This window comes from Prionailurus bengalensis, chromosome D2 (assembly GCF_016509475.1).
Source record: "Prionailurus bengalensis isolate Pbe53 chromosome D2, Fcat_Pben_1.1_paternal_pri, whole genome shotgun sequence".
Lineage (NCBI taxonomy): Eukaryota > Metazoa > Chordata > Mammalia > Carnivora > Felidae > Prionailurus > Prionailurus bengalensis.
Window position 1 is genome coordinate 58368152 of NC_057351.1, and position 25285 is coordinate 58393436.

At 43.1% G+C, this 25285-nt stretch overlaps 1 protein-coding gene across 1 annotated transcript; it reads right to left on the minus strand.

Annotated features, from left to right (window-relative positions):
- Positions 1 to 337: 337 nt before the first annotated feature.
- CPN1 (carboxypeptidase N subunit 1) lies at positions 338 to 23518 on the minus strand. The gene is made up of 9 exons (XM_043597239.1): positions 22979 to 23518; positions 20221 to 20417; positions 15289 to 15444; positions 11828 to 12010; positions 10440 to 10551; positions 7694 to 7833; positions 6335 to 6434; positions 3474 to 3592; positions 338 to 614 (listed from the first exon to the last, which is right to left on the minus strand). The coding sequence occupies exons 1-9, from the start codon at positions 23199 to 23201 to the stop codon at positions 501 to 503; spliced, it is 1344 nt and encodes a 447-aa protein (XP_043453174.1). The 5' UTR covers positions 23202 to 23518; the 3' UTR covers positions 338 to 500.
- Positions 23519 to 25285: the final 1767 nt, after the last annotated feature.

Below are 25285 nucleotides of genomic sequence, written 5' to 3' on the forward strand. Positions count from 1 at the left end.
GAAACTATTGGCTATTGCTGAAATGGTCCTCTGGGATTTCAGAAGACTTAGTCACCCGGTCTTGCTATGGGAACAACATCAGTGACGAATCATCTCAGTCTTTTGGCCATTCATTCAGAAATCTCCCTTGAGCGTCTGCTATGTTGCAGGCTCGGTGCTAGACTCTGGAGGCAAAGCAGCCAATCAGCCCGAGCTGGTCTCCAGATGCAGCACGGACTGGCACGGAGCCTCCTGGATGCAAACCACAGCCCCAGAATCGGGAAATCTTACTGAATCCTGCTCAGTGTGTGCACCGCCACATCAGAGGGCTAACCCCGGGAACAGAGACCATTTGCAATTGTCGTGAATATGTTTATATTTAAATATGTCCCAGATAATAAAATAGAAAGCATGCTTCATCTGATGGGAGAGCAGGAACAAGCCTTTCTAACGTGTCACCCCAGCGCTGTGCATTTCAGGCAGGGACTCTCTGGGGCCGCTTCGTCTCCTCATCTTCTTCCCTAGCTGACCCGGGGCTGCACTTTCTTTGGTAAGACTCTGCGTCCGTGCCCTGGGTTGGGAACTCTCCTCGTAGGGGTTGCTTGAGGGATGCTTCTCTTGAGATGGAAGTTAACCTGGAAGAAAGAAAGAAGCAACTAGGTGGGGAGAGGAGTCAGTTTTCCATTTCCTGGAATTCCAACTGGGGAAGAACCTGTTTGGACCTGGTTTGACCACACTTCCAGGTCCTGAGGGCAGGGCACTAGGGAGCATTAGCACAGCAGCGGGCCACAGCAGCACCACGGCATCCAGCCTGGCTAACGTTCCCAAGAGGAGGTACATAATCACTGGTGATGACATAGGGTATACCTGGATGAACTTAATATACATTTATTTTATAAGTATGAGAAGAAAATGACATCCACACTTCAAACAACAATTTCACTGATACTGTTGCTTAGGACCAGAGCTATGACGGATGGTTCCATAATAATCCCCTTCATGCTGATGTGTGAATCACAGGTGTTGTGCTCAGGCATGCCAATGAATACCTCACATCTTCAGATCTAAACCTGCTGCCGTAATTGCTTGAAAATATAGATAGTAGAGATGATACAGATTATTCATATGGATTCTTAAATTCCAAATTTCCATGTGCAGTGAATGTGTCCTTTCTGGCATAAGGCTGAAACCTGCCCTCTGTCTGTGGCCTGCAGATGTGAAGATGCTTCTGACTGAAAAGTGTAGGTCTGCGGACTGTGGAACCTTCCTAGGAGGAGGGAGTGGCACAGTGTTCTAACCACATTCCCCTGAGGGATCCCTGGCTTCCAGGCCTTGGAACAGTCTGAGCTGCTGAAGCCAGCTGGGAGTTGAAAAACATGCACGCAAGCTCTCCATGGGGTCATTTTCTGCCCCTTCCACGAAAACCCATAGCCAGCTTTTCTGCCAGTTCCCCAAAGTAGAGGAAATCAGAGCTAATTACATCATTACCATTTCTTATATAGTAATTCAGAGATATAGGAAAAAGAGAGAGAAAGAGAGGGAGAGGGAGGGAGGGGAAGAGAGAGAGGGGGGGAGAGAGGGAGAGAGGGAGAGAGAGGGAGAAGCCAGCAAAATAAAGGAAGGGCAGGACAAGGAAAGGAGCTGACCTCTGGCAGGCTGTGGGGAAAAGCAAAGAGGACACGGGACTCCGGGAGATGGTGTGAAAGAGGCTTCACTGTAACATGAAAACCCTCCAGTAAATAATCCTTTTTTCTTTTTTCTTCCCTTGGCCAGATGGATCTCTGTTTAGAAAAATGAAAAGAGAAAGTGGCTCTACCGTGATCAGCAAATGGATTCTTAGTTGTTTTCCCCTCTGGGTATCATGTCCAAAAGACAACTTTTTTTTTCCCTTTCTGGGGTATATTTGACATAATGATGGGCTATCTTAATTTACTGAAAGGCTATATCACAAAGAAGTGACATCTTTTGAAGTAGATTACTTAAGAGGCTTCGCAGTCGTTTGCACCTGGCATTGAAGAGGGCGGAATCCGCCCGTGAGGCTGCCTATCAGCCATTTGACTTTGGGGGAGAAGGAGAAAAGGGCTGGAGGCTGGTGCGGGGAGAAAGCTGGCTGAGAAACTGGGGCCAGATAACAGGTTGCAGTGGGAGCTGCCTGATCTGTAAGTGGAAGTAGTTTATAAGGGGCACGAGCTAGGACTAGCAGGAGGAGAGGGGAAAGGGGTAACTATCTAGAAACTTCAGAGGACTCTTCAGAGGACATAAAGAACTCTCTACTTGGGTCCTCGTGTTAAAACCTGGGTTATGCACCCAGGTTGTGAGCTTAGCATGAGGTTCTTCAACACACTGGCTAAGACGGCAGCCCTGAAGGCCCCAGAGAGGTTCCAACGGGGGCTCCACTCGCTCACTGTGTGACTTTGGGCATGTTTCTTCTCTAAGTTTGTTTCCTTGGCCATAAAAGGGAAGACTTACGTGTCCCTGACAGGGATGTGAAGGTTAAATGAGATAGTTCTGGAAAGCTCTCATATAGTGTCTCATACATAGGAACCATTCAGTAAATAGTACCTATAACTATTGAGGACAACAGGCTACTTGACTGCAGAGTCAACAGAGAAAGGGGTGAGTGGGTCTGCTGGGCTCTAGGGTTGTACAGAGAAGGAACTGGACAGAGCAAGGAGGCCCCAGAGAAGAGCAGACCTGTGGGGAAACAAGGTCTGTAGGTGCTCATTAAATAGAACTGCCTCATTACCTCTTCCTCACTTGAGAAATCTGAGGACTAGTGTCCATGACCTCTGAGCTTCTTCAGCTCTGAGATCTTAATCTAATATGACCAAAGCTGAAAAGGTCCAGGCAGTAGGTCAAAAACGTTCCTTGCTTCTCGTCCTACCTATAAAAGCCAGCTGTGGCCAGCTGAATACCGGGGAGTAGCTGGCTCTTTGGCCAAGGTGAGTGGAAAGCAAGACTGCTGGGCACACGGGGCACCAGGAGGGGGCAGAGTGCCATCTGGTGGTAGTCCTAGTTGACGAACAGAGCAGGCAATTTAAGGGAGTGGATCTGGGCAAGGTCTGTGGGATTATAAAGGAGCATTTGTTGAGCACTTTCCCTGTGGAAGTCACTGTACTAAATACTTTATGTGCACTTTCCCATTCCAACCTCTATAAAGCAGGTGCTGTTCACACCAACTTACAGAGGAAGAAACTGAGGAAGAATGATTAGGTAATTTGTCCAAGTTCTCTGGACAGAAGATAGTACTTTTTAGAAGAAGACAGTGCTTTTCATCACTATGCTATGTGAAACAGAAGAAAGAGAAAAAGCCAAAGGAAGTGGGGAATGATATAATAGGAGAATGACAGAAAAAAAATAAGCATATGAGAGCAATGAACTTTTTTTTTTAAGTGAAACAGGGAAGCTCAGCAGTGATTAGAACATGCAATAGGCTGTTTGTGACTTTGTGTAAGTGATCTTTACAGTGCTCTGTGAACATCAGCCTAACTCACCAGTTTTGGTTCTCCAGGACCCACGGTCACGGTCACTGTCTCTGGGTCGAACCCCGGTGCTGTGGCAGTGACAGTGTAGGTACCTGGAAGCAGTAGCCGGAAGTAATCGCCATGGTCACCTAAAAGTTACAAGAATAGAACTCAGTCTGCTGATTAGAAATCTGCCATTTGGGGCCTTGACAAGACAAATGATCTGAGGGTTTTAGCTGACCACAAGCTTGAATTTTTTTTAATAGCATGATGAAACTGGCTAAGATCTGAAAGAATCTTAGACTATTTTATGTAATAAGAGCGTGGGCTTCTCAGCTCATGGGAAGTAGAAGTTTCACTGTGCTCTGTACTGAGCACAGCAGTGTGTTTAATTCTAGACCCTGTATTTTAAAACAAACTCATGTCCAGCGAAGGGTCACTGGGAGATATGCTGAAAGATCTATGAATGTTTTGTGTGGTAAAGAAACTACATGAAACTTCTGTTTCAATGTTTGAAAAGCCACTGTGAAGAAATGACATCTACCTAAAAAAATAAGAATGAGAACTACGAGTTTAAACTGTAGGAAGAAGATTTTGCTAGAAAGAAGAAAAACTGCTGTGACAAACAGAGCTATTGAAAAAGACATGGATGCTTTGTGAAATCGTGAGCACTTAAACAGAGACTGAATGAGCATCCCTGGAACAGCTACACAGTTGTGCAGTGCACAGTCTGAACTGATGGCCATGGTCCTGCACTAATGGACAGGACGGCCCTGGGTTAGAAAGCCAGCTGTCAGTGGTGTTGTATGTATGTGATCTTATATTGAGTCAGAGGGCTGGACTAAATGACCACTGTAGGTCTGATTTGAGAATCCTATTTTTAATATTTCTTCCATCGCCTTCTAAATTTTTTTTTTCAACGTTTATTTATTTTTGGGACAGAGAGAGACAGAGCATGAACGGGGGAAGGGCAGAGAGAGAGGGAGACACAGAATCGGAAACAGGCTCCAGGCTCCGAGCCATCAGCCCAGAGCCTGACGCGGGGCTGGAACTCACGGAGCGCGAGGTCGTGACCTGGCTGAAGTCGGACGCTTAACCGACTGCGCCACCCAGGCGCCCCTTCCATCGCCTTCTAAAGGGGAAAATAAAATTCAAAAGAAAGCCTATTTTTCTATGGCAGGGATATACCATTTTGGCTAATGACTTTGTATCTCTTTAGAAACAATTGTGACCATGCCTTTAACATTTAAGTGTATAGCAATGCATAATTGAAATAGTAAATGCAATTAAGAATGAAACAGGGGCGCCTGGGTGGCTCAGTCAGTTAAGCTTCCAACTCTTGATTTTGGCTCAAGTCATGATGAGTTTGAGCCCCACATCAGGCTCCTTGCGGGGCTGCTTAAGATTCTCCCTCTCCCGGGGTGCCTGGGTGGCTCAATTGGTTAAGCCTATGACTCTCAGTTTCGGCTCAGGTCATGATCTCATGGTTTCATGAGTTTGAGCCCCGCGTCAGGCTCTGTGCTGACAGTGTGGAGACTGAGAGTCTCTCTCTCCCTCTCTCTACCCCTCCCCCTGCTCATGCTGTCTCTGTCTCAAAATAAATTTAAAAAACTTAAAAAATTAAAAAAGATTCTCCATTTCCCTCTGCTTGTCCCCCCATCTCTCTCTCAAAAAAATAAAATAAAAAATAAGTTTAAAAAAGAATGAGACACACAATAAATAATAAGGCAGTATCTTCTCTGCCCCCTTTAAATGCCTGTAATTTCTTTTAAAATACTTTAGCAGACACAAGAGTCCTAAGCCTTACTTCTGGTAATATCAGCGCTGCCTTTACCGAGAGTATCTGGCGGAAGATGGGGCCTCTGGCCCGATCTTTCCGATCACAGTAGCAGGCACTACGGAAGCCTCCAGTTTCCACTCTAGGCAACATTTCAGGATGAAGGGAGAAAGGTTGCTCTCATTTTCTCTCACCCCTCCTTTGGTGTACCAGGAGGGGTAGGTACATACATTTTGGACTCTTTAGGCACCAAGGTAAAATCAACTGACCCTTCTCAGTGGAAATAAGGTAACTCCCAATATCCAAAAAGCAACTGTTAATTTTCATATTTATTGCACTAATGTACAAAGAGTTTAAAGTCTTGAAATGGAAAAAAAATAAAAAAATAAAAATAAAATAAAATAAAATACTTTAGCAGAAGCAGTGAATTATCATCCATATTTTGGATAGTGTAAGTTACACCCCAGGGGCTGTCATTTTCTTAACTGGGAACTTACACCCAAGAATGGTTAGATAGCATGTATCATAAAGGCCCAATTCCAGATACAGCTATGACTAGGGCTTCAGCTATGTTTATTTGTAATCAATACTAGATGCTTTTCTAAATAGCATAATGAATATTGGCAATGAGTTTCTTCAGTAGTGAAATGAGTAATTTGTTAATTTAGCATAGTGAGTGTTGGAAGTGGGCTCTTATTGGTGGAATTAGCGGTATTCAATATATAGTGATTGGCTGGAATGTTTCAAAGACATTCCCTGCCTGTGCATGAATAGGGTATGAAAATCTAGCAAGCCCTGAAGTTCTGAGGGATGCCCAAGGTTTGATCCCTAAGCGCAGGTCCAGCCACTGGTATGGAGGATTCTGGTTGCATTGGGGCTTGAACTCACGAACCATGAGATCATAACCTGGGCTGAAATCAAGAGTCGATGCTTAACTGGCTGAGCCACCCAGGTGCTCCCCTGTCCCTGTTTCTATCACCTTTCCTGTCCCTACCCCCAGTGTCCTTGACACCCTTGCTAGTCTCGCTGGTGTACAAACTGGCCTCCTGATATGCTGAAAAAAGGTGAGGACATGAAGGCTTCCCTCTCACTCCACCAAGCAGTGGCCACCTACCCGAAGTGACATCATGGTTAATCCCACTAACAGAAATGACAGCCTCCGCAAGGTTATTATAATTCTCATCAAGCACCATTCCCTTGATGCCCTGGTGTACCTGTAGGAAAGTTTACAGGGCACAGTTAGGACCACAAAACAGGCATCCAGTGTTTGGGAGTCCTCAAAGCTTTCTCATACATTTTTGCCTTTGATCTTCACAAAGATTATGGTAACAGCCGCTTGATTAACTTGGTCTCTCTGTCTTCCTGTTCCCGACAATCTCTTCTCAACAGAGCAAGGTGACCCCTGAGAAAATCTAAGGCAAATCACAACACTAGCCTACTGTCTATCTCTATGGAACTGACTACTGTTGACATTTCATGTAAGTAAAATTATACAATAGTTGTCTTCTTGTGACTGCCTTATTTCTCTTTGCATGATGTCCTCAGAGTTCATTCATGTTGTGGCATGTCTCAGAATTCCCTTCTTTTTTAAGGCTGAAGAATATTCCATTTTATGTCCCTACCACATTTCATTGATCCATTCATCCATCAATGGACACTTGGGCTGCAACCTGGGTTGCTGTTACCTTTTAGCTATTGTGAATAATGCTGATATTAACAAAGATGTGCAAATATCTCTTTGAGATTCTGCTTTCAGTTCTTTTGGATATATGCTCAGAAGTGGGATTGCTGGATCATAGAGGCTATTCTATTAGTAATTTTTGAGGAACCACATACGGCTCTTCATAGTGGTTGCATCATTTCACAGTCCCAGCAACAACACACAGGGGTTCCAATTTTCCGCATCCTTGCCAACGCTTGCTATTGTCTGTCTTTTATTGTAATTTTTTTTTTTTTTATTTATAGAAGCCATCTGAATGAGTGTGAGGTGGTATCTCATTGTGTAATTGATCTGCATTTCCCTAACAACCGCTTGTTGGGGGCCTAGCACTTCCTGTTGTGCCCACATCAGGGAGCCCCTTCTCCCCTAGACAGCTGCATGATCCTCTCCCTCACCTCCTTTGTGTCCGTTTCAATTCATTTTCTCCATAAGGTTTTCTTCACTACATTTTGCATCTAACATGTTATGAAATGTACTTTATTATTTTGTTCATTGTCTATCTCTCCCAACTAAAACATAAGCTATATATGGGCAGGGAAATTTGTCTGCCCATAATCCCTAGCATACAGTACTGTTTCTGACAGATAACTGTGCTCAATAATGTTGAGTGAATAAAATGGCTCAGAAGAAGCAGCCCAGACGTACTGTACGGAGTCAAAGCAGAAGTCAGCACTGAGCCTCACAAAAACCCTTGCTACCTTCAGAAAACACATCTCTTTCTGTAACTAGGAAAGTTAAAGAATAGGATTTTACCTGTTCCAAGAATTGGATTAGGGCTTCCCGATTACCCAGCCACTCACGCTGTAATTCCTCTTGGCGGGGAAACTTGTCACAACTCAGTTCCAGTGTGATCTCAAAACAGTTGGTGTGGAGATAGTTAAAGTCTTGCATTCCTGAGGGAAAGAGAGCGGTAGCGGATCTGCAAAACCAAGATCCCACAAATGCCCCACCTCAACTCTTTTTTCTTTTTTTAAATTTTTTTAATGTTTATTTATTTTTGAGAGAGAAAGAGCGTGAGTAGAGGAAGTCCAGAGGGAGAGAGGGAGACACAGAATCTGAAGCAAGCTTCAGGCTCTGAGCCGTTAGTACAGAGCCCAAGAAACATGGGGCTTGAACCTGCAAACTGCGAGATTATGGGGCTTGAACCTGCAAAATGCGAGCCGAAGTTGGACGCTTAACCAGCTGAGCCACCCAGGCGCTCCCCACCTCCACTGTTGTTAACCAAGATTTCTCCTCCACCACCACCACCCTACCCCTCTGTGACCTTCTATTCTACCTCTTGATCTCCATTTATTTTTCTCCTCCATAAAATCTTTCCCCAATTTCCCAGTTCTCTCTTCATAAATGCCCATTTTGTTATCACCATCCTCTCCTTTTCTCCATCTCAACGCTTGAATTCACTTCTTGACCTTCTTAGCATTTCCAACGTCTGCTTTTAGTCATGCCTTGATATTAGACTGCACCTGTACTGATTCTGGGGGGACAGATCTTCTCTCTGGGTGATGATGTTCTTCAGACCCTGGAGCTTAGAGATGAGATAGATATCTTGTTTTCACAACCCTCCTCCTATCTGAGACTGCTGCACTAACCTGAGAGCAGTTAACTCAGGAAAACAGGCCCCTGAAAAAACAGAAGGCAGCTATAGTTTTCTTCCATCTAATGCTTGTCTGCATCTATCTTCTACATTATTCAATTGAATCAATTATTTTTTTAGTATGTTCCTGATCATTAGAGTGGTGTTTATATCACAAATGTGTTTGGGTTAAAAACTATTCATTTAATCAACTTTTACCTGCTCTAAGTTAATGAACATAAGCAGCTGTTGTAGAAAGAATGGAGAAAGCTGAAGAACAACTGTGACCTCTTACATTGGATCTCTCTCTGCATCAGAATAATCTAGAAGGCTGTGTCCAGCCAAATACAGGTTTCTGGGCCTTAGGTATGGGGTGAGGTCCCCTAATCTGCAGTTCTAACAAGTTCCCAGCTGATGCCAATGACGCTGGTCCAGAGACCACACTATTGGAACAATCACTTTAATGAACTGAATAACCTTGGAATTGTATCAGCTTATTTTGGGGCAATGATTCTCAGTGGAAGCATGGACCATGCTTTCTCAGATGATGGAAAAGGGGAGAAAAAAACAAGAACAATTTGGAAAAGTATATTTGAGATTTTAAACTGTGTGTGGGGCACCTATTGCTTTCTTAACGCAAACGAAAAAAAATAAAGTTCAATAACATCTTCTTACCTTGTGTTCAAGCAAGTTGTCAGCCACAAGAAGTCTACCACTTCCCAGTACATGGTGACTCCTTAACCTTCCTCCTTCCCACTTTCCATAGAACCAGCCATCAGTTCAACCCTTACCAGGGAGCTTTCTGTTATCTGGGCTCTGTCCAGGTCAGATTTGAAAGGATAGGAGAGACAGCTGCTAAAACATGATGCCTAAAAGAACCTGGCTTTCTGCTTCAGTCTCTTCCCTATCTTTACGGTCACTGTCTACCAAAGGTTCATAAACAGACTTCTTGCCTCTTGGTGATGGGGAAGGCCCAGAGAATGGAGAGAGAAGCCTCTTGCTCAAGGTTTCTGCTATGCTGTCAGTGGCCAATGTCCATGGCAAACTCCAGCTCACAGGAGATGGGCAGACAGGGCACAGAGAGCATATATCACAGGAACTGTTGGCATCTAGGCCAGCTCCTTTGGTCATCTGCTGCTCTGTGAGGCATACCTCCATGCTACTTAGAAAAGACCCTAACATCTATAAGCCATGCATTTCCAATGCTTTATGTACATTGTTTTATTGAATATTCACATCAAAATTATAATGCAAGTATTGTTATTCTTAAAGTACAGATGAGAAAAAGAGGCAGAGAGGTTAAGTAATTACCCTGAAGCCACATAACTGGTAAATGGGCAAGCTGGGATTCAACCCAATGTACCCTTACAGCCGTACTCTTAACCACTTGACTACAATATTTCCCTCCTATGCCCTAATCTATTATGTAAACCACAAGTTTTAAAGGACCACATAGTGGGACACCTGGGTGGCTCAGTTGGTTGAGTGTCTGACTCTTCATTTCGGCTCAGGTCATGATCTCAAGGTCGTGGGATTGAGCCTCGAGTCAAGCCCTACATCCAGCCCTGCATTGGGCTCCATCCACTCTGAGCATGGAGTCTGCTTGGGACTCTCGCTCTCTGCCTCTGTGCCTCTCCCCTGCTCTCGCTCTCTCAAATAAAACAAATAAATAATAACAAAAAATAATAAAATAAGAATTAAAAACAAAAAATAATAAAGGACCACAAGGTATCCCTACCTTCATTTTAAAGAATCAGAACATGACATTAAATGCCAACTTAAGACTTCTCCATTGCTCAGATCTCTACTTGAATGCAAAATTCTATAGTATTCTTGTTGTTTCCCTGAGAAAAAGTGATAATTTAGGAGAGATGTGCCCTATTCCACCTCAACTTAAAGCACTGTTGTACCCAGGACTCTTCTTACCCTTGCTGAGAGAATACCAGGAGGCCCCATTGGTGATGCCGTCTGGGAAGTAATCCCCACAGTTCCATCCCTGGTGCATCCATCCATGTGCGTAGGAGTACACCTTGGCCAGCTGCGGGTAGAGCGGGTGGAGAACGACCTGAGTGCTCCCGACTCCTCGGCAATGCTCACACTTAGAAGTAGGGTGATACCACGAACCTCCACCCTGTATAAACAACTCATTACTTGCTTTAGTGAAAGAAAATACCAGCAGGCATAGGGAGAAGGGGTGTGTGTGTGTGTGTGTGTGTGTGTGTGTGTGTGTGTGTGTGTTGGACTAGAGTTAGGAGAACTGTGTTCTGATTTTTCCACCTGCCTGGGGATAAGTTTCAAGTGCAAAGTGAGGGGTGACACAAGGTGACATATAAACTCCCTTCTAGGTGTACCATATTCTAGCTTAATTTTATAAAACAAGGAGCAAGTAAAATAGGCCTTTACCATGAAAAGAATTACAGTAGAACCCTCTTACCCATGGTCTCCGTTACTTGTGGTCAACTCGGGTCTGGAAGCAGATGATCCCCCTTCTGACAACATGTCAGAGGGTCAGTAGTAGCCTAACACTACTAGGTCACAAAGTCATTCCCCTTTATCTCACCACATAGGCATTTTATCATCTTGTATCATCACAAGAAGGGTGAGTATAACACAGTAAGATGTTTTGAGAGAAATTCATTTAACTTTTATTATAACTTATACATAACTATAGCATATCATTCACATACCTTTTATTATAATATATTGTTATGATTGCTTTATTTTATTATTAGTTATTATTGTTAATCTTTTACCGCACCTAATTTGCAAATTAAACTTTGTCTCAGGTATGTATAGGAAAAAATTATATATAGGGTTCAGTACTATTGCAGCTTCAGGCAGTCACTGGGGGCCTTGGAACACATCTCCCATGGATAAAGCGGGAATACTGTATATATTAGGTGTGAGAGGTGTGTGTTGGGGGAAGAGGAATATATGCGGAATCTCTATAATTCCCTTTTAGTGCTACTTTATAACAGTGGAAAAAGGAGATTACTAGAGAAAGTTATAGTAATCTATTTTCTTTGCAAAGCAATAACTGGTGTTATCCTCTATGGAATTCATTAATTGATGAATTGATAATTAATGTTTATTATTTGTATTAATTATACATTACTACTAATATATTAACTATACAATAATCTGTTGATTTTAATCTCTTGATTTTATTTGAACTATTAGGTAAACATTTTTTCATGCACATGGTCTATTTTTCATTAACATAGCCATATTACCATAACCTCGTAAATCAGACCCCCTAAATCCTCTCCTGAGTCCCACATTCCTCTGGCCGGACAAGCTGCCATTCTGCATACCTTCTGGAAAAGCTTGTCATCGGGTGTGGGGGTATTGGCAGTGCGGCGCACCCCTCGGACCCGATGCTCCAGGGACTTGTCATATGGATAATTGGCCACCACTGCTCCTCCGTGGAGATTGGCTGAAAGAACAAAGTTGAAGGAGCGGATCCAGTGGATCACAGCCTCAGTCTCGGGCTCCACCTGTGGACAGACGAGGGGCTGGCAGTGAAGCTGCAACCGGAGGTGCCATCCAAATGAGTTTGTCAGGAAGTGGCCCGAGAGGATAGTACGTCTGAATAAAACAAAGAGTGTCCTCCTGGATATGAGAAGAGGAGATGGGAAAACTCTGGTCTTTTGCATAATAGTTTGAAAAATTTAAGTGGAAGGATGCCTGGGTGGCTTAGTCAGTTAAAGCATCCAACTCCTGATTTTGGCTCAGGTCATGCATGACCTCACGGTTCATGGGTTTGAGCCCTGTGTCGGGCTCCATGCTGACAGTGTGGAGCCTGCTTGGGACCCTCTCTCTCCTCCTCTCTGCCCCTCCCCCACTCATGCTCACTTGCTTTCTGTCTCTAAATAAATAAATAAACTTAAAAAAATAAAAATAAAAAATGAAGTGGATGGACTCTTTTTCAAAATGACATTAAAATTGGGATGTGGAATCCCAACATACAAAGTAGCTAAAGGGAGAGCATTTAGGGAGGTGAAACTATGGTATATGATACTGTAACAAAATGACATTAAAATTGGGATGTGGAATCCCAACATACAAAGTAGCTAAAGGGAGAGCATTTAGGGAGGTGAAACTATGGTATATGATACTGTAACAGTGGACAAATGCCACAGACCATAGAATGTATACCATGAAGAGTGAGCACTAATGTAAACTATGGACTTGGGTGACAATGATGGGTCAAGGTAGTTCATCAAATGTAACAAATTACCACTCTGGCTGGGGGATGTAAACAATGGGAAGCAGGGAGTATATGGGGACCCTGGACTTCCCTTCAATTTTGTTGTGAACCTAAAACTGCTATAAAAAATAAAGTCTCTTGGGGCGTCTGGGTGGCTCAGTTGGTTAAGCGTCCAACTTTGGCTCTGGTCACGATCTCGTGGTTTGTGAGTTCGAGCCCAGCGTCAGGCTCTGTGCTGACAGCTCAGAGCCTGGAGCCTGGAGCCTGCTTCGGATTCTGTGTCTCCCTCTCTCTGACCCTCCCCCGTTCATGCTCTGTCTCTGTCTCAAAAATAAATAAACGTTAAAAAAAAAATAAAAATAAATAAAGTCTCTTATTGAGGACTCATCTCAGCAGGCACAACTCACGGCTGCTGAGAAACTGAAAGTTCAAGATGAAGCTGTCTCAGGCATTCAAGAAGACACACAGACTCCAACTGTACAAGAGCAGAGTAAAGAAGAAGTTGATGAAATAGGTGTGGCAATTAAGGACATAGAACTGGTCACGTCACAAGCAAATGTGTCAAGAGCAAAGGCAGTCCCAGCCCTGAAGAGCAACAGTAATGACGTTGTAAATGCTATTACGGAATTAACAATGTAACCATCTGAAAACAAGAAACTTTTTTTGGTGTTTCAAAAGAACAGCTGCAGCTTGGTTTGGAATTTTGTACTGTTTCTATCATTAATAAGTTATGACTTCTTCTTGGATGAGAAGAGAGAAAGAGAGAGAGGTCTGAAGAGGGTGGCATGGCTGGAGAGCTCAGGGCCCCGGCTTGGCTTCTTTCTGACAACAAGGAAGGGATTCTCCAATTTACCCATTGCTCCAGTGGCTTCTGAAGCACCTCTGCAGATATTAAGGGCTCTAGTAAATACATCTGGGAAGCTGGTTGACACAAATGATTTTGAACCTCCTCTTTACACTACTGCATCTGCTGTAATGTTGACAAGTAGAACACACTCCTGTGGTCATATTCAAATTTCATGGATTAGATATAGTATGATACGGGCCAGTCTTGCCTAAGTAGTTGAATTCCACCCTCTTGATTGCATATTATGTTCCTAGTGAGTGACAGCATTCTAAAGAAAGCCGTGAATCTACTTGGATTTGCAGTATAAGTAAATAATTTACAGTCTTCAGTGTTTTCCCTCCTCTCAGGATGGATTTGCTTAGAGGTTACGTGGTGTTAATGTGTTAATGGCTCCCCTTGGACTAGCGGTCAGCTGAGAAGGCCCCCATCTTTGCCATTCCTGAGGGACTGGATGAATAGGGTTGAGTCTTGCCCGATCAAAATGGATAAGATACCAAAGGCACCAGTCCTGCTCTGTGACCAGGGCTCAGATCCTTTGAAGCAGCCCTTTCTCCATGTCCTAAGCCACCATCCATCAGCACGAGGCCAGCTTCTCACTGCTCCTCTCCCATCAGGAGCAAGAAGACTTACTTTTCATTGCCTTTTTTTCTTCTAATATGGAGAAAAAGGAGCCAGTGGAAGTCTAATTACTATTGGCTCAATTACCTTATTTTACTTGGACAAGTTTAATAAATCAGGACATCCTTCCGGCTAGATATGCCAACTACTACGAAGTTAGTTTTGACTTATTATTTACTTGAGCCAAGGGCATAGTTGCTATCTGAAATCTAAACTTGTCAGCAATGACTCTGCCTCATTTTCAAGGGGGAAAAACTGAGACTATTCTTTCTGGAAACTCCCAATAGAAAGCCTTATACCTGCAATCTCTAAGTTTAAATATTCACAAATAGAATGTTTAAAGTACCTTATACAGTAGAAGGAACAGGGTGGTGGTGGGAATGCTCTGAGAATCACAGTGGTTATTCCCAGGAGCACTCGCATTACTATGGGTGGCATTCCAGGCCTCCAGGCCTGGGTGCATCAGCTGGGCTCCTCAGATTGAGAGTAAGGGAAATGACAGTAAGGTAAAGCAGCTGAGAGTTAGACAGAAAGGGCAGAGGAAAACTGTAGGAGTGAGCTGCCTGAGCTTCCTTCTGTAGCTAATTGTTGGTGAGCACACAGTTCATCACATGTAAGAGAGATTTATCTACAGAATGCTAGAGTCCTCTTTTGATGGGATAATGTGGTAGAAAGAATGTTGCCTTAGGAATCAGAAGGCCTGGGTTTTAATCCTGAGTCCACCAATTACTAGCTGTGTAGGTGTAAGCCAGGGACGGATCTCAGCCCTGCTTCGTATGTTCACTTCACAGCATTACAATGATCAGCTGAAACACTGGCTAAGTAAGCATTTTGTAAAATGGTAAAGTACTGCACAATGGTATGATAACCGCTTTCACTTCGCTACCACTAACATCAAACAGCATGTGCTCTGGGAGGGCCTCTTTGCTGGGGGAGAGAGTGAATACAAAGAGCGGAAGATATAGTTCTTGCCGCTCTACACAGATTAACACAGAGTTGAGTGGATGCTTAATTCGTGCTTGTTTAATTGATGTGGAGATTGCGAGAAGCGATTCCAGAAGCTCATTTACCCGCTTTGGCATGAACATTTCATCTCCTACCTGACTCTTCCAGTTGTCTGGGAGGGGCAGGTGGTGGTTAGGGCCTCCGTGTTTCTCATTGTAGTAGACATAGGTGTTGAGGTCGGGGAAGTTTCGGTTCAGGTCCACTCCATTTGCGTTGTTCCTGCCAACCAGGTATCCAGAAATGTCTGCACCCTAGCAGGAAAATGGAGAAACGAGAAAGGAAGATTTCAGACTGGATCCTATATTTGAAGTACACTGCATAGTTTTGGCGGGGGGCGGGGGGGGGGCGCATTAAGTTAATCTATCAAATGATGCACCATTTTCTCCATTAATTTATCCAAAGTCCCAGCAGTGGGGTTCACATTTCCCTGTAAACCACGTGTCGATGGTAGAGATCCCAGGAGACACTCTGACAAGACTGGACGTTTCAAGATAATGGGAACCCCTGTTTTTAAAATATGGCTTTATTGAGGTGTAATTTACATACCATAAAATTTACCCATTTTAAGTGCACAATTCAATGAATTCTAGTTCCCACTGAGAAGAGTTGTGTGAGCATCAGCATAATAAAACTTTGAAGTATTTCTAACGCCCTGAAAGGAGACCTCATGCCCATTCAATCACTCCTCATTCTTAGTCCAGCCCTAGGTAATCACTCTCTGTCTCCCTAGATTTGCCTTTTCTGGTCATTTCAGTAAGTGGGATCACACACTTCATGTTTGGCTTTTATCACAGGACACAATGTTTTTTGAGGTTCCTCCACGTTGTAGCATGTGTCAGTATTTCATTCCTTTTCATTGCTGAATAATTTTCCATTATTTGGGTTTACTTACCAATTAATAGACTATTAGTTTCCTAGGGCTGCTGAAACAAATTACACAGACTGGGTAGCTCATCACAACAGAAATGTATTCTCTCACAGTTCTGGAGTCCGGAAGTCTGAAATCAAGAGATCAACGGGGTCATATGCTCCAAAGGCCCTAGAAGAAGGTCCTTCTTTGTCTCTTCCAGCCCCTAGTGGCTGCCAGCCATCCTTGACACACTCCTTGGCTCACGGATGTATTGCTTCAATTTCTACTTCCATTTTCACAGGGCTTCTCCCTGATGGGTGTCTCTGTACAGATTTCTTTCTTCTTAGAAGGACACCAGTCATATCTGAGTTGGTCACCCCAAGCCAGTATGATTCCACCTTAGCTTGCATATGTAAAGACTCTATTTCCTAATAAAGTCACAGTCAGAGGTTCTAGGTTAGACACGAATTTTGGGGAGGGTGCTACTCAACCCTGTACATGGACATCTGGATCATTTCCACTTTTTGGCTACAATGAATAACGCTGCTATAAGCATTCATGTACAAGTCTTTGTACAGATGTATGTTTTCATTTCTCTTGGGTAGACACCAACTAGTAGAACTATTGGGTCATAATTGAAGTCTATCTGTAACCTTTTCAGAAAATGCTAAACTGTTTCCAAAGAGGCTACACCATGGAAACCACCCCCACTCTTTTTATTTTTTTTTAAATTTAGGATCCTTGTTTACCTTTCTTCTCATCAATGTCAACCTCCTGCATTCCTTTATTTCCCTGCTCACACTTCAGCTTGTTATCATTTATTTGGTCATGTATTCACTCATTCATTCATCCTTTTAGCCAATCAACATTTACTTAAGTGCATCTCTACTCAAAGTCCTCTGAAAGACACTAGGAAGGGAGATAATGAGATGTTATGCTTACCTTCCAGGAATTCATAATAGATATGGGGAGATAGATATATATGTAAATAATTAAAGTATATAAAGTGGCAGAATAGTGATATGTTCAAAGGCCATCACAAAACTGAAATGCCATTTAATGTTTTGTATGGCATTAGAGAAGGGGAGGAGTGTTCACTGGAGCCCTGTGGATGGAAAGGGTGGAGCCCAAATTAGTAGCAGTTCCTAGAAGTGGGGTGAATGGATGGATGTGCTAAGCTAAACACTCACAGATGCACTACCATTTTCATATTAAAAAAATCTTTATTGTTCCTAGATTTCTCTATTTTTCATGGCACTCTGCTCATATTTTATTCTTATATCTCGTTGAGAACATACTTTTTTTTTTTTTAAGTTACTTTAAGTTCCCTAATTCATTCTGCTCTGATATAAAATATCTGTATGATTTTTCAGTTTGGGGTTTAATTTTTCACTTCTATGAGATAATGGTTTTCATCACGCTTCCAGGAGTTTTTCACTCCTTGCTCATTCATATCAATGTAGCTCACAACTGTCCATATTAACAGTTACATTAATTTACTTATTAGTTGATTTGCCACTCACATCAGATCATTAGTTAGGCTGCAGGTAAAGAGTTTCCTTAACAGAAAGTTCCCATAAACAGGGTAGGTGGTGTATTTGTTTCCTATTCCTGCTGTAAAAAATTACCACATACTTAGTGGCTTAAAACAACACAAGCATATTATCTTATAGTTTCGGAGGTCAGAAGACTGAAATGGGTTTCATAAGACTAAAATAAAGACACGAGTAGGGCTGTGTTCCTTTTGAGGTCTCTAAGGGAATCTGCTTCCTGATTTTTCCAGCTTCTAGAGGCCACCCACATTCCTTGGCACGACATCTTCAAAGCTCTCTGTGGCCTTCTGCTTCCCTCTTCCACGTTTAAAGCACCCCTGTGATTGATTACACTGGACCCATCCAAATAATCCAGGATATTTTAAAGTCAGATGGTTATTTTACCTTAATTCCACTTGCAACCTTAATTCTCCCATGCCATGTAACATAACATATGCACAGTTTCTAGGGATTATAATTTGGGAATCTTTAGTGGGGTGGAGGAAGGGGAGATTATTCTGTTTTACCTACAGGTAGCTTTAAAGTTTGGTGGCCAGGCAGGTCTTCCCTGTATAGCCCTGCAGACAGGTTTCCTCTGGGTATGGCAGGTAGTTCTGGAAGTCTGAGAACCTGATTAGGCTTCTCTTGCACTCGGGTTCAAGCTCTGCTCCCTCTGAACAAGTACACAGCAGGTGAGCAGAGGTGACTGGCTCCCCAGAGATGGCTCTAGGATTTACAAGGCTGGCAGGGATTTCCCCCACTTCCCCTCACCCCACTTCATTCTACAAGAGATGTGGGCAAGTCTGAGGCTCTCTGGTTTCTCCACTGCAATATAGGGAAGGTTCAATAGAAGGAAAGCAACCAGGCTGGAGGTCTCCCCCACATCTCTTCCAAATTTTCCTGCTGTTTTGGAAACTCAAGCCTGAAGATGTTAATGTGCACCTCTCTGATTTTCCAGTGGAGGAACAAAGCTTTCTTTTTTCATTTGATGAGTTGTGTTGGCAGGAAGCTGTGAGAATGCAAGGGTCAAATTTGTGTTTCATTCAGCATCTTGGTTCCATTCTCCTCCCTGCCTCTACTTACCTCCCCAGCACTATTCTTAAGTAGGTTAAAAATTGGATGGGCCAAAAGGACAGACGCCTCATGGTTCTACTTGTACGGGATAGAGTGGTCGGATTCATGGAATCAGAGTGGAGGATGGTCGCCAGGGGCTGGGAGGAGGAGGAAATGGGAAGTTACTAATGAAGGTACCTAAAGTTTTGGTTGAGCAAGATAGATAAGTTCTGGAGACTAGCTATATGACACTGTACCTATAGTCAACAATACTGTGTTGTACACTTAAAATTTTGTTAAGAGCAAAGACTTCATCTTTGGTGTTCTTACCACAATAAAATAAAATTTTTTTAAAGTAGTGAAATCTAGTTTTAAAAATGAAAAAAATTTCAAGACTACCCCAAATAAACATATTTTTAAATTGGAAAAAAAAACCACAAACCTCTTTAATTTACAATTCTTTACCCCAAACCCCAAACAAACCAGATTGAATTAAGCACAGCTTTTAAAGGAACATGTCCATTTTGTAAAGCAGATGCCTGGCTTCACGCCCCTCCCCCCAAATTCTATTTAGTAGATGAGGGGGGGGGTGCGGGGCTAGGAATTTATATTTCAAAAAATCTTCAGGTATGATTCTGATGCACAGCCACACACACAAAATCGTTGATTTAAAGTTAGGCACACTGACATTTTGAATTTACGTCAAGAAATACAGTAAAAGCCCGCAGATCCCTGCAAAATGTAACTCTAAAATAAAGAATTGGGGCTCCTGAGTGGCTCAGTCAGTTGAGTGTCTGACTTCAGCTCAGGTCATGGTCTAGCAGTTAGTGAGTTTGGGCCCCTGCATCCAGCTCTGTGCTAACAAACAGCTCAGAGCCTGGAGCCTGCTTCGGATTCTGTACCTCTCTCTCTCTCTTTCCCTCCCCTGCTCATGCTCTGCCACTCTCTGTCTCTCAAAAATAAATAAATGTTAAAAAAAATATTTAAAATAAAGAATTAAAAGGCTGAGTATGATACTAGAGGAAAAAGTCGTACATAAATATAGTAAAATATTCCCTTAGCAAAGCACACAAATGTCTAATCGCTATGGTGTACACCTGAAACTAATATAATATTGTATGTAAATTATACCTCAATTAAAAAAAAAAAAAGAAATATAACCAAATGCATGAAGAATCTAGAATTAGCCCCTGACTTCGCCATTCTGGGCCAAGCTAGTTTTGTTTCCCTCCCCCCAGCCCAATGCAAACGGTAAGTGTAGTATGGCAGGGAGAAAAGTATTTAGAGTAAGAAGCTAAAAATTGAGGGAAGGAGGTTTTGCAAGAGCCCTTCACACCTGGTTAGTAGTTTCCAGTTTAAAAAGCACTGTCACAGATATTGCCTCATTGATCCCCACAACAAAACCGGGAGGTCAGCCGGAAAGGTGTGGAGGCAGCCCACGTTCACTGCCTAGGGAGCCACAGCGCTGAAGCGGGTCTGCACACTGTTGTATTTCCACCGGCCTTTTCTCTATTGCACAGTGGCATCTACAGCGGGACTGGTCGGATGCCTTTACGGACTCCCCCGAGGGCTCTCGCCCCGGGGCTCAGTACCTGGGCGGCAGCCACCTCGTAGCCGTCTGGGTTCATGGACGGCATGATGTGCACGCGCGTGCCCTCCACCAGCCGCACGATGCGCTGGTTCCCGTTCCGGAACTCCTCGCACAGGAACTCCGCCAGCTGCAGCAGCAACTCGCGGCCCAGCACCTCGTTGCCGTGCATGTTCCCCACGTACTTGACTTCCGGTTCCACTGCAGGCGCGACAAGAACACGCGAGAAGAGAGAGGATGGGGAAAGTTTGCAAGTGGCAAGGATTCCTAACGTTGCACAGGGACCTTTTCCCTCTCTTCGCGTAATGAACACATGAAAATCTTATGCTTCCATTGGGTCTTTTCCAGTGATTCCCGAGGCCCTTTTGAACAAATTACAATCATAAATGCTACAGAAATCCATGCCATGGAGCCCCTTCTGTGTTCATTACTCCTAATCTTCACAGAAAACCTGTGAAGTAGGCATCATTAGCTCCAGAATGATGGAGGTGCGGAAGCAGCTGAGTAACCTGTTGGAGGTCACCTAGTTATTTAATAAGATGGAGGCCAAAGCCCAGGTGCATTCACAGTAGCCTGGTGCTTCTCAGAAACAAGTGTTTTCAGGTTAAGAATGGTGTTTTCACAAGAAAGCAGGCTTTCCCTACTTGGGTTATGGCATAACAGTTCCTAATCATCCCAGTTGAAAACTTAATTTTACAAATTTAAGTCAGATCATGTCACTCTTCTGCTTAAAACCCTCCAGTGGCTTCTCACTTCACTCTAAAAGCCAAAATCTTTACACAGGCTTATAAGGCACTACCTGATCTCCTGCCTAGGAGCCCTATCCCCAACCATACTGCCCTGACCTTGCTTTCCCATTGTTCACTCCGCTGGAGCCACCGGGGGCTTCCTTGCACTCACACACACCAAGCACACTCCTGTTCTTTCCTGTCTGCAAAGACTTTCCAGTTACAGCGTGGCATGCTCCATCACATGCTCAAAACTCACCTCGAAAAAGCAGCTTTTCCTAAACAGCAACAACCCCCTCTCCTGCTTATGGCATTCTCTCTCTTTTAAAGGTTATTTTTTCTCTATAGCACTTTTTTTCATCTGACTTAATATGTATTTACTTAGTTACCCATTTGTTGCCAGTCTTACATGGCTAAAATTAAGGCCCCTGAGGGAGGTGTCTTTGTTTTATCCTGTTTGTTGTCTATTCAGAGTCTACAAAATAGACAATCAGTAATTGATAATCAGTACTAGATAATCAGTAATATTTGTGGAATGAATGATGAATGCATGAAAGGAATGAATGGATTAACAGCTAAATTATAGGGCATCAGAGAAAAGAGAGATTAGTGAGGGCTGGAATAGTATGAAAGAGCTTCAAGAAGGCCTTGAATGCATGGAGTGAGGGGCTAGCCCTAAAACTAGTACCCACAAGCTTCCACAATGAACACACACCCCAAAAAACATGGTGCTTTCTATGCAAGTGTGGCTTCAAAGCAAAGTCCTTATCCTCATTTAATGACATAGACTTCCTTGAGCCAGTGCCCCCCCTCCCATACCCTCCTCACTGGCCATGTAACATTCTAAAGCTGTCACAGACAGGATCCATTGAGTGTGAGGTTGCCACTAAAGGATTTTAAGCAGGGGAGTGAGAAGATTAAATATTTGGGAAAAGTATTCTGGCATCTGTGTGCTGAAGGGAAGTTTTAGAGAGTGGTGGCAGGTAGGGGTTGAAAGAGTCAGGAACCTACTGTGATGATATAGGCAGGTTGCAATGATGTTTGCCTGGTGTGGGTGGTGTGGAAGTGGAAAGGATGAGAGAGATTTGAAACTGACAGTGTTTAGGAGGAACAGACATAACTTGGATGTCACAACTGCTCTAAGTCAAGATATGAGAAATTAGACACAACTTCAATGCCCATCATTCAATGAACAGTTAAATACAACCATGCAATGAATATTATGCAGCCAAAATTATGATGAAGATGTACATTTACAGATATGGATATTACTTATAAAAGACTATGAAATGAGAAAAGCTGTTCTATTATGATTCCATTTTTATAAAAAAATATGTGTATGTGTGTGGGGGGGTTGTTAAACATGCATACAAAAAAGTCTGGAAGGATATGCATCGATATGTTAACAATGATCATCTGTGAGTGGTGGGATTATGGCGTGAGCTTTTTTGTTTGTTTGTTTCCATATCTAATTTCTATTTTAATCTAAATACAGGTTGCTTTTATAATAGAAACAAACTAACAAAAAGTATTGCAGTGCATAAAACCAATTCCCAAGACCTCAAACTATCTCCAGGATCCCATACGTATCATACTGTCATTCCCCAAAGAGAATGATAAAACCAAACCCTGTGAGGCTTCCTGACAGAACTAGAAGAGCTGATTGTTTCTGCTTATGTCTCCTGAAGCACTGGTTAAAGGCAGCATAACAGCAAGGAAGAAAGGAGGGTAATGGGAGGGAAGGCAGGGGGGCTGGGATGGGAGGAGGGAAGAAGACTCACCTTTTAGCATTAAGGTCTTGAGCAAACAGAACCTCCAAAGGAGGAACAGACTAGAGCCTGAATTGGGGTTGTAGCTCCCCAGAGGCAGGAGCAATTTGAGGGCTAAGTGGGGAAATATTTAGCACAGATGGAGGAAGAGGTGATACTTTATAGGTGGAGGGGTCCATGGACTTCCCCAGAAAACAGCCCCAATTACTGGATTTGTCAGGGAAGGGTCCTGTCCCATACACTCCAAGAACTGCTCAGGGCTTACAGGGCTCGTGGATTCCAGGGTAGTCGCTGAATTCCAGCACGTAGAGGTGTCTCCCCTTCACACTGCGCCCGATGCTGTAAACCCGCGTGATGTAGGGGCATTCGTTGTGCACCTTGTACAGCGTCCGCACAAGGTCATCATAGCGGTGGTGGCGAAAGGTCACTGGGGCAACCAACTTGAAGAGAAGGAGGAGGTGGAAGAAGACTGAGAGCAGGCCTGACATCTTGACAGGCTTTTTCAAAGAGACCCACTAAAATGGGCTCCACCTCTCCCAACAACCAGTCAAAATCCAAGGGCCAAGAACCAGCTCTTCCTAGTTTCCCGCCAGTAAACACCAGTGCCACAACACCTGGCACGGAAGTTCAGAATTGTCCCGTTCAACGCTGGAAATTATTTATGTAGCTCTGGGATAGCCACTCATCTCTCCTCCCCCATCTCTCTGATTTTCCTAATCCAGGGAAACCTTTTGAAAGGCTTTTGTACTCCCCCAGATTGGGTAGTTTCACTGATTCTGGCTTACTGATTAACTGGACTGTAAACAGGCTTCAATAAATAGTTGCTTATAACCCTTTGATTCCCAGAGAATTTTGAGAAACTTGGCTTGTGCTTATTCCCTATATTACAATTTAAGGAGATGTATTAATTAGAATTCTCTGTCCATTTCGATCAATCCCACACACTGCTGCCAGACTCTTTCTGAAGCACAGCTCTGTCTTGTCTCCTTGCTCCTCAAAAATCTTTCAACAGTTGCCATTGAGAAAATGGAAAGATGAGCCACAGGCCGGGAGAAAAATAACTGCAATTCACAAATCTGACAATATATCCAGAATACATCAAGAACTCTTACAACACAATAATAAAGCAACCCAATTCGAAAATGGGCAGAAGATTTGAATAGACATTTCATCAAAGTAGATATATAGGGGCGCCTGGGTGGCGCAGTCGGTTAAGGGTCCGACTTCAGCCAGGTCACGATCTCGCGGTCCGGGAGTTCGAGCCCCGCGTCGGGCTCTGGGCTGATGGCTCAGAGCCTGGAGCCTGTTTCTGATTCTGTGTCTCCCTCTCTCTGCCCCTCCCCCATTCATGCTCTGTCTCTCTCTGTCCCAAAAATGAATAAACGTTGAAAAAAATTTAAAAAAAAAAAAAGTAGATATATGAACAGCTAATTCGCATGCACATTTAATGATGTTCGCCATTATTGGTCACAAGGAAATACAACACAATGAGATATCACTTTACATCCACTAGAATGGCTATAATCAAAAAGTCACAATAACAAGTGTTGGTGAGAATAGGGAGAAACTGGGACCCTCATATGGGAAAATAAATGTTGCAGCCACCTTGGAAAACAGTTTTGCAGTTACCTAGAAGGTTAAGTTTATACTTACTGTATGACCCAGTAATTTCACTTCTACGTATCTACCCAAGAGAAACGAAAACATACATCCACACAAAATGTGTACATGAATGTTCATTGCGGTATTATTTAAAATAGACAAAAAGTGGAAACAATTCAAATGTCCATTCACTGGTGAACGGATAAACAAAATATGGAACATCCAAAAAATGAAATATCATTTGACAATAAAAAGGAATAAAGTACTGGCATATTGTATAACATGGATGAACCTTAAAAGCATTATGCTTGGTGAAAGAAGTCAGATACAAAAGACCAGATATTATATGATCCAATTGACATGAAATGTTTATGAAAGGCAAATGTATAGTAAATAAAAGGTTGCATAGAGCTGGGAGGGGAAATGTAGAATGACTATAAGTGGGCAGATGGTTTCTTTTTAAGATGTTAGAAGTGTTCCAAGATTAGATTGTACAACTCTGTAAATCTACTAAAATTCACTGAATTGTATACTTAAAGCAGGCGAATTTTATGGTATACAAATTATATCTCACCAAAGCTGTTTTTTTTAAAAAAGAAAAAGAATGAAGTACAGTCCCTCCCCCCAAAGTTAACTATAAATTTACTATATAGCCTAACAACTCCACTCTGGGCACCTATGCAAGAGAACAAGGACTTGCACATAAGAATGTTCATAGCAGTCTTGGGGCACCTGGGTGGCTCAGTCGGTTAAGCATCCGACTTCGGCTCAGGTCATGATCTCACAGTTTGTGAGTTTGAGCTCCGCGTCGGGCTCTGTGCTGACAGCTCAGAGCCTGGAGCCTGCTTCGGATTCTGTGTCTTCTCCTCTCTCTGCCCCTCCCATGCTCATGCTCTGTCTCTCTTTGTCTCTTAATAATAAATAAATTTTTTTTAAAAAAAGAATGTTCATAGCAGTCTTAATCATAAAG

Excerpts from the sequence above, each read along its gene's own strand:
- CPN1 (XM_043597239.1), bottom strand. The coding sequence starts at position 23,201 with ATGTCAGGCCTGCTCTCAGTCTTCTTCCACCTCCTCCTTCTCTTCAAG. Across the intron at positions 10,552-11,827 it reads ATGACAAGCTTTTCCAGAAG|CTGGCCAAGGTGTACTCCTA; the intron begins GTATGCAGAATG and ends CTCTACCCGCAG. Across the intron at positions 3,593-6,334 it reads TAACCATGATGTCACTTCGG|GTGACCATGGCGATTACTTC; the intron begins GTAGGTGGCCAC and ends TGTAACTTTTAG.